Below are 16387 nucleotides of genomic sequence, written 5' to 3'. Positions count from 1 at the left end.
ACCACTACAACAGTAAAAAATGCAACTCCTAAAAACAGTACCACTATTCTGAAAACCAACACCAAGTTAGCCATTCAGTGCTAACCTTCAAAGGAAACTAGCACACACCTAAGTCAGTGAACAACATATACTTCAGCATATATTTACAAAAACAGCAATAATTGAGTGACTTGTGCAAAAAAGGGCAACTAAATTGACTCAGATTATTTCATATCAGTTAAATCTTCAATTAAAGATAACCTAAGCATGAGGACTGTTTCCTCATTTCCGGTGACAGAAAAAAATAACTGTTTTACAAGTCAGCCTTTGCATTCCATAAGTCCAGACATTTACCAGAACCATAAACCCCTGACTTGTCTCTTAGTAAGCTATACGGTGACAGCACAGTAACCTTTCTAACCAAAAAAAAAAAAAAAGGTTTCATTATTACCCATAACCTCGGTAAACTTGTCAAATATGTGTTTCTGTTCATTCTAGACAAACAAATCAGTTAAAATTCCTTCAAGATTGATATTTAAACACACATTTCTACAAAACATGGGATATGTATCTGTATCCCTTCTTTATGTCAAGTGCACGAATGAATGTTACCTTAGACGAAGGGATTTTTCCGAATTATCATTAAAAGTCCAGTACTGTCACATGTATACTCCACCTACAGAATATCACTTTGAATTCTAAATGTTCTGATACCCTTATACATTTTAAAATTCATTTCATGAAAATACTACTACCTGTCTAAGTTCATGAAAATTTGGTGAATTAATATGACAACTTAAACTTGTTAAGCGTTATTTTAATGAGTAAACAAGCCTATTTTCTTGGACAGAGTTTGTCATTTTTGTTGACGTGGGATTTGATTAAATGGGTCACATGCTGGTTTTTCTTACAGTGGTTTACTTGAAACTTTGCTTCACAAAATTAGTAATGAAATATGATTTACAAACAAAAATAACAAATTCTGCCCAAGAAAATATGCTTACTAATTTCAGTAAATGATGCTCAGCAAGTTAAAATTTTCTATATTATTTATACAAATTTTCATGAATTGGCCACGAAATAGTATTTTCAACAACAAAATCTAATAATTAATTACCAAGTAAAAAATTACAATTCTAAGTGCTATAATTTTCATCGAATTGGTAATTTTTCATAAAAATAACCAAAGAGTTTGAAATTCATACCATCAATTTTACACCTGACTTTTCAGAATAATTTTATTCATTTCTCCCTTGTGAAAATAAACCTTTATTAAATATTACATACCTTTGAAGACAGACCTAATAACCTTAACTACAAGAATCAACAAGTAAATTTATCTAAACAGCTCTAAGGTATGAATTTTACTAGTCATAAACCTAACTACACAATGACTAACACATTTGAATATAAATTCATTATAAACACTTTCTCATTTTCTGCAAGATCTGCACTTTATACCTACAAATATACCACAACTTCATACAATGAGATATTAAGAACCAAATATCTGTGATCATGGACCCACTGTGAAAATGTTAAGAGTGAAGTACTTAGTCCCTATGTGGGGATGAAAAAGCAAAAGCACATAGTACACAGTGAGCACAAGGGACTTCAGCAAGCATATAGTGCAAGACTCCTCTAGCAAAGTCTGCCTAATGCATGCTGATGTTTCAAAGCATGTACAGTGTAGAAGACTCCAGATGTGTACAGAGTGCAACATGAAGCCTAAGAGATGCATTAAGACTTCAGAAAAGCACAAAGGGTACTCCAGTGTGCTAATGTGAAGAAAGCTTTACAGTGTGCAGTGTATAAGGGAGTTTCAGCAAAATTTTTGTCAAAACTACTTTAATATTCAGTGTGCAGTGCAAATCATGAATAATACTGAGCTACCAAAGTCTAATCATTGAGACAAAATGAATGTTGAGAAATGAATATCCCGAAATAAGGAACCTGTGGCTGGTTAAGTAATAAACTATACTCGTATATACATCCTGAACTAAAGTGACCCATATTGACAAATAAAAGTTCAAAAGAAACTGCAAGCAAAGCTGAACTCCACTCAACTTTGAATAAATATGCACTGTTATGGCCCTGATAAACTAATATTTACACAATACTATAAACTTTCACTATCTTAGTTTTAATGGTCAAAAGAAATAAGGTTATAATCTCTCTATACTGAAGTATGATACTTTTTAAGATTTATGCTAATTGGACAATAATTCTTTATCTCTGTCATCAACACCAATTGTCATCTGTAGATGACCACTATATTCTAGCCCTTCATACAAATTTAATCAATAAAAATGTTGTTGTCTCCTGGAGTGAAAGCACTTCTTTCATAGCAGTTACGTGTGGAATTCAGAGCATACGATTGGTTTCTATTCAGCTTCACCCATTCATGCTTCCTAGCCGTAGAATCTATCCTGAAAAAAATGAGGAGGAAATTAATGGCATGTCAAATACTGATAATGTACTTAGTTATAACAGGCCCCAAGCATCTTATATGTAGGCCCCTGTATTAAGATGGGTGCAGTTTGGACAAGGTCTTTTTCAACTTAGGGTGAATGTCTGTAGTTTTTTATCAAGGACATCCTAATAAAAGTTTAATTATTCATAGTAAATTATGAAGTAATTAGCGATCAGGCTGCACTGCAAAGTTCACTACAAAGTGACATAGGCTTCTTATTTCAAAGAGCAAATTACATAAATTCCAAATCTGAATTTAATACTACACAATTATTATTACTACTTGGGGCTGGCCATAACATTTATGAGACCATTTAAACGAAAGGGGTTGCACAGAGAATATTAGCCTATGGTCGACACATTTTAAGAATCTCACTCGGCCAAGCCCCTTTCTCTGGCACCATAGATAATGCATGACATTATTGTACTGCACTCTCCGACGATATCAGTTGCTGCTTGGCTGTGACACTGATAACATCAAGAGGTTATTCATTCAATGACTAAAGGTGGCTCTAGAACCTGTAAATTGGTACTTATTTTTGTACTACAAGTGTTCTGTAAACACACTTCTGAAAGTTTCCTCTTCACAACAACACAATTAGTAATTCTCTCTCTCTCTCTCTCTCTCTGTGAAACTTGCTCATCCCAGGGAGGAGTGGTAGACCCCAGAGGGAAGCACCCCCTACCTTCCACCCACCCAGAGATGGGTAGAGGAGTCTGGCTCACAATACGGACAGCTCTGCCAGCCGTACGAGTAATATCGTGAAAGAGGGGAGGGGGTTAGGCTGGGATGGGGTAGGGAGGGTGTGGGCATGGCCAAATGATATTCTTAAAATGCATCAACTATAGTACTACAGAAATTGAAGATTTCACAATACCAAGGCGCTAAATACAAGTTACGAATCTACAGCGATCTGCCTCCCTCGTTCATTTCCCTATGTAATTACTAATACTTTACCAAATGATCTTCCTTTTCATGAATATTCTAATTGCTACAGGCACTGACAGTTCCCAGCCTTGAATTTCATATTGTATTTTTATTCTGTCCTAGACTCCAGTCCAAAACTTCAAATGATATTATTCTGAGTTTCCGTAAAACCAAAGCCCAGCCAAATAATTCATTTCCCAAGGCACCTCGTTTCATATTTATTAAACACCTACCTTTGTTAATGTACACAGAACTTCTTAGGATTATTTTCTTCACATTCAACAATTACTTCATTCAAAGAAATTGCAAGCTGTAGATCACCTGAAAAGATGAAAACTAAGTTAATTAAATCATGGAAAATTGAGGTCTTCTTTCTTGCAACTTACCAAAATAAGGGCATAATTAGCTATAATCAAGCTTCCAGTTTCCTATTCACATTTCTTTTATAGTCACACAGTGAATTGCTGTTCAAATCTTGCCCAGCCCTCCTCCCATGTATCCGGGGGCTGCAGCAAGGCAGTTATGATTTCAATGCTGGCCACAAATGCTTGAAAATCTCTTAATTTAAAAAAGATAGTGTAACAAATACCGGGCGTTCTGCCCACTAAGAAACTGAAGGATTCCCATTCTAAAGAAACAAATAATTTTGAAATTGTAGAAGGGAAGGTTCAGGGTGTGGGGGTCCAGTCTGTAAAGTCCCCACTCAATGGGTTTTCTTTAGTGAACCTCCCGTTTTCTACGGTGCCTTTTCTCCTGACCTTAGGTCGGGGTAACTAGCCGTGTTTTATTTATGTAAATGTGCATTTATTACTTACTCATTTGTGCCCTTTTGTATTGTACATGTGTCAGCGCATTGTTGTCTGATCTGTTAATTTTATTTGTCAAGTTATCTGTGTTTACCTGTCCTGTTTCACATTGAGAACAATTGACCTTGGGTCACCTGTATGTCTTTGCACTGACGTCCGCATGCCGCTTTACAAGCGACTTGCTCCCTTAATAAACTAGCAGTCAATGTCTACCTGCTCTCTCTTTTGCACCCTCTCACAGTGGTGACTCTGGAGTGGTTCCTGGAGCCATTAACAGACCCAAAAGGCGACTTAGTCCTGGCCTGATGAACTAACCCATGCCCCTAACGGACTAACTACGGCGCTTTAACAAAGCGTTCGGGCGTACTGACCCTCGTCGGCAGATCACCGGCGTCATTAGCGGACCCACATGGCATGCTCCCAAGCGTGTATTGATGCGAGTGTAACTCAAACTCTGAGTGAAAGTGCAGAAGCAAGCATGGACGCAGACATTCCCTCCCACATACAAATAACTGCGAACTTCGCGGAGTCTGATATCTCCCTCGCGCAAAACCCACTCGCGCCCTTCCACACGCCAAGACTTATGCGCTCCTCCACGCCGGTACCTGCTCCTCGTGTGCTGCCCTTCCTGACAGACCAACCAAGGTCCGCCCTCGCCATAAAGCTACCGCTGTTCTCACACCACAACCCGTCATCATGGCTCTCAGGGTCGAGGGGGTAGTTCAGGTTGGCAGGCCTGACCGACGAAGTGCTACAGTCAGACATCGTAATTAACGCCCTCCCGGAGGAGGTTTACAGGAAGATCGCCCCGTGGGTATCTGCTGCAAGTCCTGCCACCCACCAGAAGCTGAAAGCCCCTCTCGTCAAGACCTGCTCCCTGCCGGTCTCTGAGACAGCCACCCGCGCCCTCAACCTCGCCAACAACCCCCCGCACGACCAAATCCTCCTGGAGACATGGAACGTCATCCAGGAACTTCTCATCCTACCTGGACGGACGGCAGCGGCAGGCACACGGAGATAAGCCTGTCGAGGAGATCTTCCTCCGTCAGCTCCTCCCGGAGGTTCAGACCCAGATCTTGGAGCCTTACACCCTGCCCCTCGAGGACCTGATTAAAACGGCACAGCAGCTGACTGACTCCACGAGGGCAGCAAAGCCGACATCCACACCTGCACACCCCATCAACTCCCTCCAGCCGGAGGAAACTGCAGAAGAGGAGATAAACGCCGTCGTCAGGAGGCGGCCAACCAATCACCAAAAGAGAGACCAGGTAGACATTGACTGCTAGTTTATTAAGGGAGCAGGTTGCTTATAAAGCAGCGTGTGGACATCAGTACAAAGACATACAAGGACATACAGGTGACCCGAGGTCAATGGTCTCAATGTGAAACAGGACAGGTAAATACAGATAACGTGACAAATAAAATTAACAGATTAGACACAACAATGCTCTGACACATGTACAATACAAAAGGGCACAAATGAGTAAGTAATAAATGCACACTTACATAAATAAAACACGGCTAGGTACCCCGACCTAAGGTCAGGAGAAAAGGCACTGTAGAGAATGGGAGGTTCACTAAAGAAAACCCATTGAGCGGGGACTTTACAATACTTCCCCCCCCCCAAGATGTAGGTAACGTCTGATTAAAGCAAGTATCTGCTGGGGTGCTGGAGCGGGCCGCAGCTCCGCGATGTCAGCTGGGGGGTGCATTGCGTGCGGGAGCAGTTGGCTGCAGCGCTGCCTGGCTCCGGGGCCTTATGGGGGCGGCCACGCGACTTTCTTGTGGGCAGGGTGGGCTGTGGGGACGACATCTCCTGCAGAGGGTGTTAAGGGGTGTATTGTAAAGTCCCCGCTCAATGGGTTTTCTTTAATGAACCTCCCATTTTCTACAGTGCCTTTTCTCCTGAACTTAGGTCGGGGTACCTAGCCATGTTTTGTGTAAATGTGCATTTATTACTTACTCATTTGTGCTCTTTTATATTGTACATGTGCCAGAGCATTGTTGTCTAATCTGTTAATTTTATTTGTCACGTTATCTGTATTTACCTGTCCTGTTTCACATTGAGAACAATTGACCTCGGGTCGCCTGTATGTCCTTGTATGTCTTTGTACTGACATCCGCACGCCGCTTTATAAGCGACCTGCTCCCTTTAACAAACTAGCAGTCAATGTCTACCTGCTCTCATTTTTGCACCCTCTCACAAGTCTATCTGTTCCCCGTCTCAAGGGAGAACACCCGTTTCCTGCCTTTTGTTCACTGTCTCTGTCGGGTGAATTCTTTGTATTTCCAGGCCATACCTGGGAGAAAAATCTCCAGAAGGCATCCAGTCAGCTAAGGAGGACAGACCAGTGAAGAGAGAGAAGGAGCTTTTTAAAGAAAAACAAGTCAGTCACACACAACCTTCTCATCAGAGTAAGAACTCTGAGAAATACCTCCCAGGGGCTGATCCAAGGGCTGTCACCATTCCATTGATGTCCTAAAGTGAAGCAACCATTGATGCTCCCTGTCCACAGCTGATTTAGGAAAGGCAATCCAATCATGGTGCTAAGCAATTCCCACATTGCAAAAGGTACGTCTGGTTTGCAAGGAGTTTGCCCTTAACTTTATCCTTTATCTCGAACTTATTAGTTCCTCATTGGACGGGTCGGTATAGTTCTCGGCTAGCACTCTGCTGGGCCCGCGTTCGATTCTCCAGCCAGCCAATGAAGAATTAGAGGAATTTATTTCTGGTGAAAGAAATTCATTTCTCGGTATAATGTGGTTCGGATTCCACAGTAAGCTGTACGTAATTCTTCATTGGACGGGTTGGTATCGTTCTCGGCTAGCACTCTGCTGGGCCCGCGTTCGATTCTCCGACCGGCCAATGAAGAATTAGAGAAATCTATTTCTGGTGAAAGAGATTCATTTCTCGTTATAATGTAGTTCGGATTCCACAATAAGCTGTAGGTCCCGTTGCTAGGTAACCAATTGGTTCTTAGCCACATAAAATAAATCTAATCCTTTGGGCCAGCCCTAGGAGAGCTGATAATCAGCTCAGTGGTCTGGTTAAACTAAGGTATACTTAACTTTGTAGGTCCCGCTGCTAGGTAACCAATTGGTTCTTAGCCACACAAAATAAGTCTAATCTTTTGGGCCAGCCCTAGGAGAGCTGTTAATCAGTTCAGTGGTCTGGTTAAACTGAGGTATACTTAACTTTTTCTATCTTTGTTACATCCTGCCATGTTTCCTCCAAGTGCAGTGAAATTATATTTGGTGTCCCTTTAATCTCAGTGATTAAATGAGCAATTATCCCTTGTGACAGTGATATATAAGCGAATTAATAACCTCCTTTACTCGTGCTCTTGTTATTATTGTCCGTTTGATGGGCATTTTGAGGGCATTTTCACCCATCTGTCATCCCTCTCTTTACAGGAGTCGATGACCTGTGCATCGTCTCTCACAATTTCAAAGAGGAACTCAAAGTCTTGCGTGCTGCACGCTTCGCTTTTCCAAACCAGGAGCCCAGTTCTACATGAAGAATCCTGCAGTTAATTGTGAAAGTTAATCAACTATTAATGCACTGTGCCAACAAATCTATCCACTCCATTTAATTCACTGTAACTGTAAATACAGTATATGTATTAATCAAGGCCACAGGTTTCAATTCTGTTCCCCCCCAGAGAGCATGTATTTACTTATTTTGCTGTTCGGTTGAGGTGCATTCCTGTTGTGCTTCAATAAAACAGGCGAGTCCCTATTTCTAGTGCTGACAACCGTAGCGACAGAAAATAAACTTGGTCTGAGCTACATTGGCATCCAACCTCTTGAAGAGTTCAGAAAATTTCGTTTTCAAGTTCAGTTCATCACCAGTACCTAAATGTTCCTTAAAAAATTAATCAGCTACGAGATCTGATGACCAACACAATACCCAGTCTTGCAACCCCTAGGCTATACCTGAATGACCTAAAGCAGTCTTAAGTACTTCAAGATTAATTCTTAAATTTCCTGTCTTACCAAATGGAAAAAGATGGCATGACATCTGCACATTCCAACTTACTGCCTTTTAATAAGGACTAACGATCATAATTAATGGTCATCAACCATTCGAGTTAAAGTCTACTGTATTCAGTCTTCCTCACACTTCTGTAAAACTGACCCTCAATTTTGAACATTCTGAACCCATGGGTAACTAATCGGAGCCAGAAGCTGATACTACCTTCCAAGTGCCAAAATAAAAAAATTTAATTTATAAGGTCCCAATTTAGAATGTTTCAAGGCTTGCTACTAGAATTAATGAATATATATGAGAGGTCCTGAAGCTATTTCAGACATATTTCAAGTGATATCCAGTGTCTGTTGCATGGGAACTAAGAACTACACTACCATTAATGCAAACCCAATAACTTTAGACAAAATGGCTGTAATGACGAAATGTTCCAGACCTTCTGAAGAAGACTACACAAACAACCTAAACTCTGCAATTATGACACTTACTCTGAAACTGTGACTGGAATATTTCAGTCAGTTCTGGGTAAGAGTATGCCATATACCTATTCCATATCTGTATCTGAAATAATCAAAATCATCAGTCTTCGAGCTAACTGAATTGGCCTTACATATTTGAGCTATTAGGCTTAAACTCGATGCCACACTGGGTTCGTCAACTGATGGGCACCACAAAACAGTTTGGGTAAAAAAATGTGGAAAAGCCCTGGCTACTTTAGTTAGAGCAAACACATAAATCTGAGTTTAATAAGTCTGACCTGGATAGCTCCTCTCCAACGTGCATAACCCACAACAAAGGCCCAGAAACCTGGAGAGTGGGGATACTTATGGTACTAACCTAAGCTTAACTACATGTCATAAATTTGATTATAACTCATACCTAAGGATCATGTTTTCTAAAATTCAAGCCAGATATGCTAATAATGATTTAGCTCAATGAGCATCACTGTCCATGATTTGTGCAATACTTAGGCCATTTAACACACCTTCTCCTCTTCACCAGTGACAGGCCATACTCACTGACCTTCAGTTTGTCTCCTAAGGATTCTTGGTATTATTTTGCTTTAAACCATTACTGCATTTACGACCGAGGGTGGCCATAGAAAGCAAGGTTTTTGGGTGTGGAAAGCATAAAACGAGTGAAATACAAGGTTATTAATTCCTTTGAAAGTTCTGATTCAGATTATGGCAAGTTTATGGAATGTTTCCTAACTAATGTCATCCACTAGGGTAAGGACCTGGTACCCTAGGTTAGGTTATATTTGGTTGGTTTGGTTAATTGCTAACGGAACGAACGTCTGAAACGTTCCAAGCACTTACTAAAGCAAAAGAAGAAATTTTCTAGTCCAAAATGTGATAATGGTTTAAAGTACCATTTACCTGATCCTTTGGTCCTGCTAAACCCACAACGCCGAAATTATTCCCTTATTTACAACCTACCATCAGTAGGGGAGCCTAACCTGTAATTGGAATAGGGTACACTCATCCATACACCTCTACCCTTTTACCATCTCTTACTACCTAATTACCACCATATTCTTTGGCTACAGGGCACAGTTTTACACTACCTAGGAGTAACATAGACTTGCATTATTAATCTTAGTAGGTCACTGCAAACCGCATGAAATTTCGCAGTGAAGTTGACTTAGACACTCACGGGTAGACTACGGTGGCCTCGTATTTAAATACTCGGCAAGGCTGGTGGCCAATTAGCCTAGAATTCACAGTCTTGAGGAATTCTTTCCTGTTTATAACACAAGTTTTTTCAGGTTGCGTTTATATACCGCTTTAATCTACCCAATATATATTGTAATAAACTTCTAATGACCAGGGTGATACTTACATTCAGCTTAATGATACAAATTGCCATCCACTCCAAAACAAAAATGCGGTTGATGAAAACGGACATCAAGTAGGACAGCTCCCTGCTCAGTCAAATCTAGTCACGTGACACAGGTTCCAATACTATTTCGACGGTTTTGAATACTATTTCAATAATTTCTTGATAGTTTTAGTATATTTGATGGTACAAAATCTTTCATAATTACTATCAGTATTAATTATATATTAATTGTTCATACGGTTTCACAGAACGAGACTTTAACTAGAAAACCACTATGTTATGAACATCTAATTTAATATATCAACACAATACGACAAAACATCGTTCATTATTATTATTATTATTATATTATTATATTGTTATTATTATTATTATTATTATTATTATTATTATTATTATTATTATTATTCAGAAGATGAACTCTATTCATGTGGAACAAGGCCACAGGGACCACTGAGTGCACTGACTTAAAATTCGAGCTTACAAACAGTATGGTGCTAATTACGAAGTAAGAGAAGGTAAAGGGAAATACAGAAGAGATCTCACTTATTCAAAGAAAAAATAAATTAATAAATACACAAAGTATATTAAAATGCAAGGAGAATACCATTAGGGCAGTAGTGCACTGCATCTTCGCTTGAACTTTTGAAGTTCCAGTGCCTGATATCCTCAGGGAGACTGTTTCAAAGTCGAACGGCGTGAGGAATAAAGGACCTCTGGAACTGAGAAGTTCGACAGCGAAGCACATTTACTACTATTGGTGCTGCGGTTCAGCAAATCTGGTTGATCTCGGCAGGAAAAGGGGATCAGGGATCAACTGTGAATGTGAAAGATCTCTATTAAAATAGAACTTATGACAAAGTGACAAGCAAGAGACCATCCGTCGATGGTCCAAATTAATAACTGCTAACATCAGGAAACGCAACCTGCCACGGCGAACCATTCTATCTAAAAGAGATAAATCTCTGGCAGAAGCAGACCTCCATATCGGAGAACAGCATTCTAGTAAAGGAAGCACAAATGACCTAAACCAGGTTGCAATGATTTTATCACTTATAAATACAGTATATTAGGCCTTCCCAACAATACCTAACTTTCTTGCGGCATTTGCTGGAACTTTCATTAGATGTTTCTCAAAAGTAAGATGCGAGTCAAAGTTACATCTAGAATAGTTAAAGCTTCAGACTTATTCAGCAAAGTTCCATCCACCTGAAGGGGAGGATGGTGTGGAAAATCTGTACGAGTTCAGCTAATCAATAGTGTTTTCGTTTTACTGGAGTTCAGCCTCATACCCCACCGACCACATCATTCACTGACCCGGTCCATGTCCCAGTTGAGGCTGAGGGCAGCTTCATTTCTCATAAGTGGAGGCTTTACTACACCCACAAGTGTTGCATCATCGGCATACTGAACAATCTTGTTTTCCTGGCCAACAGCCATATCACTTGTATACATTAAAAGTACCAGTGAGCTACGAACACTACCTAGTGGAACTCCGGACACAATAGGTTTTGGTTCACTAAAGATCCCATCAACAAAACTCACTGCTGCCTACCTGTGAGGAAGTCTTGAAGTAAAACCTAATCAACTAAATTAAAACCTTCAAAGATATAATTCTCAAAATATATTTGACAACGAACACTGCAGCACACCCCAACTGCCACTGACGATAGCTGATCCGTCTCTCCCTCTCTCTCTCTCTTTCTTTCCCTCTCTCGTAAGAATAATGGTTACACACAGCCACTAGTGGACCCAGGGGGGCGCACCTGGGCACGAGCCCCCCCCCCATGAAAAATAATGACAAAATAATAATATTGAAGATTTAGGTAATGCTATAAATGAAAAATATAAAAATGGGAAAAAATATAAAATCTATTATAGAAATAAAATTTTAGAAAAAGATAATAATAACAATTATATATATATATATATATATATATATATATATATATATATATATATATATATATATATATATATATATATATATATATATATATATATATATATATATATATATATTTGTGTATGTATGTATAATATGAAAATTTGTGCTCTCCTATGAAATTTTTCTGGATCCGATCGTGCACACAGCAGCCCAAGGATGGATTCACTCTGTTGCCTTCAAATGGTTTGGAGTAATGACCTTAAAAGGGGATACTATCCATAGTTCTCTTCATTCAGTGATATGGGTCATCTTAATTTCAGTTTGCAAATGCAACAATGCAGCTTTCTTACACAGCTAATTCTTACTTGCGGACGAAGCGATACAAATGGATTGCATTGAAATAAATTTTTGGTGGTGCATTACAATCAATCTACACAAGATGGATTTGTGCATTAATGCAGAGTCCTAACACACACACACACACAGAGAGAGAGAGAGAGAGAGAGAGAGAGAGAGAGAGAGAGAGAGAGAGAGAGAGAGAGAGAGAGAGAGACAACCTTACTCTTGGATTCCATGGTAATCAAAGGCTTTCTCATACCGAAGACCTTGTAATCATAAAGAATTCCGTGTCATTACTATAATTTCGCCTCTGGTGTTCATGATCGTGCGAATTTTATAACGAAAAATTAAACCTTAAAAAAAGTTTGTCTCACCTCTTTGTTACGATAAAAGTCCCAGCTTCAGTAGTAGGTCGTCTCAGTTTCACTGCTGAAGACATACTATTCGAGGAATGGTCAAACCATCCTCAAATAGTTCATCTGGGACTATCTGCTTCTTTACAACACACACACACAACACACACTTCGAAATCTCGGCCAATGAGATTGGAAGATGAAAGAAAGGACGGTTTTGACTGGTTACCGAGTAAACGGGGTATACTGACCAAATGCCAAATTTCCAAGTTATACCACAGATGCTTCTTCGAACTCCGTCTGCCTTTCGCCTTAAGAAGTTGAAAACAGTGCATGATTTATCAAACGTTCTTCGTATTAAGTTTTAAGTCTCCTTAAATTTATTTTTACTTTCTTACATATGTAAAGTTAACTTAAGCTATTTTCTGTATTGTCTTTGTGTTAACTTATTTTTTTCAACTAAATTTCTTCCATAAACACATTACAAATGGAAAAACTTGGTAAAATGTGAAGAAAAAGCTCTTGGCATTTTATTTGAATTTGAGTAAACGGTCTTAGTTTCTATATACTGTACTGCACAAATAATTGCAACATAGTAAATATCTGTAAGAATCTTTTTATTGTTTATTTATTAGGAAATACTATCAATGTTTATCTTAGACTGGGAACATATTGGGTCTAAATGTTAAAAAATACAGGTGATAACTGTTACTTTTAAAAGTTTGTGATTTTTTGTGGTAATCGAAAAGTGTAGGGTAACTCAAATGGAACTGAGCTACTATTACTCCATTTTAAATACCTAGATACTCCTTTACAAGGAAAGGCAACAACAAAAAGACAAAATTAAAAAAAAATAAGGAAAAGCATTAAAAATACGATGAACACAACACTGAAGTATTAGCAAGAAAACAATCAGTTAGAACTAAACTTTATTATCAGTTTGCAATAAATATTCTTTGTACATCACAGTCCCTTAACCAACAGAGTATAATAAAAATATACATAGCTATGAAAAAATATGACCCATACCAGTAAATTAAGATTTTACCCTGTTAAAGTTACAGATAAAACATATCTACACATAACTGAGCATTAAAGTATCATATTTGGCAGACAAACTGTGTATCTAACTCGAACTTTTACTAAACATTGGCAGAATGCAATGGAACGTGAAAGGAGAGTTCTATTCTGAATAGACATCTAAGACTGGAAGGCACATCAACACAGTTTACATTCAATGCAACAAAAAATTTTAAAACACTAAGTCATTACTAACCTAAAACACATTCGCGTACAACAGAAATAAAACTACTTATACATACATCGTGAGAGGGAACAAAACATTAGTCCTCTGCGCAGTGACCTAACCTCCCTCTGACCGAGAGGGGTCAACTTCAGGAATAAATTATACTAAACGTAACGTTGTGTATTTACAAATCAAATGGGTGTGGTTGCTGCCTGTGGAGGAAGTGTAAATTCTGGAACCAAGGTGCCTTTCGGAATGTGTTATTCCTTGGTTGTTGAAACGTTTCAGGTGGCACCTGCAGCCAGCCAAGGACGAGGGGGGAGGCGTCAGAGTAGGAATCATCTATTTGCAACGATACAGTGTGAGAAACAAAGTTATTCTGAACTGGTCGAGGGCGGAAAAAATGTCCTCTGGAGGAGGGAATAAGTGAGAATGTTTCGTTGGAGATGAAGGATGAAGTGGGATGTCCCCTTGCTTTCGCTCCACAGTCGGTGCTCGTCGTGTCTGAGACTGGGAAGACTCCTGGTCTTTCCAGAAGTTCTGGACACGTTTTCTTATGGGCATTCTGTTGCTTGAATAATAATCCCGACTGTTTTGAGGACTGGGCGAGATGGAAATTTCGCTGGTGTTAGAGAAGAAGTCTTCTTGTGGATTTTGTGCTGGCTCGTACAGAACGAAATCATGGTGGCGCAGCCTCCAAGAATCGAAAGGATTAAGAGAGTAAATTTCCTGCTCTTTCCAAGCACGTCGAACTTTATCCAGCCTTGATTCTGGTCGCGATTTACCTTCAAATGACAACTGAGACAGAGATAACGACTTTTCGCCATCCTTGTCGTCCTCTCCATCTTCGTGATGCTGTCCAGTGTTCATTTCAACATGTATCTTATTCTCTGCCTTTTCCCTGAGAGACAATGTATCTTGAATCCTCTTTGAGCTTGAAATAAAAATATTCGGTTTCTTGAATATATCACTCAGTTCTAAATTTGTCAGATTGGATACTTTATTGGAACTTGTGCCACTTAACTGAAATGATGAAGACAGATTTTCTTGTAAGTGTTGAGTGCCCTTCTCTCTTAAGCCGTCCTGTCTTTGTACTATGCAAGTATGGCTATACTGGTCTCTTAGATCAGGCCTTACTTCACTATCAAAAAGCAACTGACTGTGAGAGATCGTGCCCTCTGTCTGAGAGGAATATCTTGTAGAGGGAACTGGCTTTGGAGTCAGATAAGAATTACTTTCCGTATCGCTGCTCTCATAATTTGGTTCTTCATCAACTCTTTCACCACTGACACAAGAAGCTGCAGCACTTCCATCACAGCTATTGATTAATCTGGAGCGTGAACCGCGACGTTTCATCATCCAGTTCCTAATTTTATCCACTGAGCTTTTTCTCCTAGATCTACTCTCGGTTGATTTTCCTTTCAGTGTCTTTTTCAAAACTTTTCTCAAATCAGACTGAACATGCTGAGAAGTGATTAAATAGCCTTTGTGACCATGGCTGGTCATCATTTCTTTCAATACTAAACTTCTTTGCCTTTGCAGTGTTGCATAATTCCCAAACAGTAACTTTCTCAGTTTCTGGTCTCGCCTCTTCACCCTTTCTTTCCTTTCATCGTTTTGCTGAGCAACAGCCGGGGACACTAAACTCATGTGTGCTGTGCTGCGGTTCATGTTATTTGCAATATCTTGACCGTACTGCAAAAGGGAGTCCTGGGAGAAATTGCACATAACAGCTTGATCTCTCAAGAGTGGTGCTGCCATCAGGTCTGACCCGATGGGGATCACCTTCGTCAATACTGGAATGGAAGCGGAAGGATTGGAAGTGGTGGAGGAGAAAGAAGCAGAGGACAGAGAGCAAAGATCAGTCGAGTGTTTTGTAGATTTTGAGGAGCTAGCAAATGGGGGTCGTGGGGGAAGGGGCGGTGGAGAGTGTAGGGGAATCTCCGAGTCAACCGGGGGAGCTCTGGTGCTTATGGAGGGTGTCGTTAGTATCGATGAATGAATAATTCCTATATGACTTGCATCACTTGAATTGCGAGATATCGATTCCTCAGGCAAACACTCAGGGATATTCAAAGGTTTTTTCTTTAAATACTGAGGAAACTTTGAAAAGGGGGGACGACGTGTCAAATTAAGAGTGAGGAACTGTTTCCGTTTCGGTGTGGAAAATGATGTTGCCTGACCGCTTGGTTCTGAGCTGGCTGTAGGTGATACTTCCTAGTCAGCTTTTGTTCTGTAAGTGTTCTTCCAGATCTCAACAAGAATGACAGCAGAATGGAAACGGTATAAAATGAGCAAAGGTAAGGTGATGCGCGATATGATTCCCCATGCTAGTAGTCCATAGAAACCAAATTGGAACTGTTGTGATATACTGGTATAGGTCATAAAGGTATCCAAAACCCAAAGCGTTATATTGGAAAATAGTAGGAAAGTGATAACTTGTCGTCCTGGTTTGGTGAGCATCTGATAACGCGAGGTACATGTACGTCGGCTTGCTTCTGCTACTAACATTCCCTGAAGAGATACCTGCAAAGCGGCACAACATT

The 16387-nt window shown here is 39.7% G+C and overlaps 1 protein-coding gene and 1 long non-coding RNA gene across 2 annotated transcripts in view; both read right to left on the bottom strand.

Moving 5' to 3' along the window:
- Positions 1 to 113: 113 nt before the first annotated feature.
- Positions 114 to 10126, bottom strand: LOC136837065 (uncharacterized). The gene is made up of 3 exons (XR_010852566.1): positions 10016 to 10126; positions 3613 to 3700; positions 114 to 2408 (listed from the first exon to the last, which is right to left on the bottom strand). It is a non-coding gene; the product is annotated as an uncharacterized lncRNA (long non-coding RNA).
- Positions 10127 to 13511: 3385 nt separating this feature from the next.
- Positions 13512 to 16387, bottom strand: part of LOC136837125 (uncharacterized) — a 56927-nt gene continuing 54051 nt past the window's right edge. The window contains exon 11 of the mRNA XM_067101735.1: positions 13512 to 16367. Within this exon, the coding sequence (XP_066957836.1) occupies positions 16059 to 16367 (309 nt within the window). The 3' untranslated portion in view covers positions 13512 to 16058. The remainder of the gene's footprint in view (positions 16368 to 16387) is intronic.

The sequence above is a fragment of the Macrobrachium rosenbergii genome, chromosome 57, assembly GCF_040412425.1.
Source record: "Macrobrachium rosenbergii isolate ZJJX-2024 chromosome 57, ASM4041242v1, whole genome shotgun sequence".
In the NCBI taxonomy this organism is placed as follows: Eukaryota; Metazoa; Arthropoda; class Malacostraca; order Decapoda; family Palaemonidae; genus Macrobrachium; species Macrobrachium rosenbergii.
This window is presented reverse-complemented; position numbering and strand designations above follow the sequence as displayed.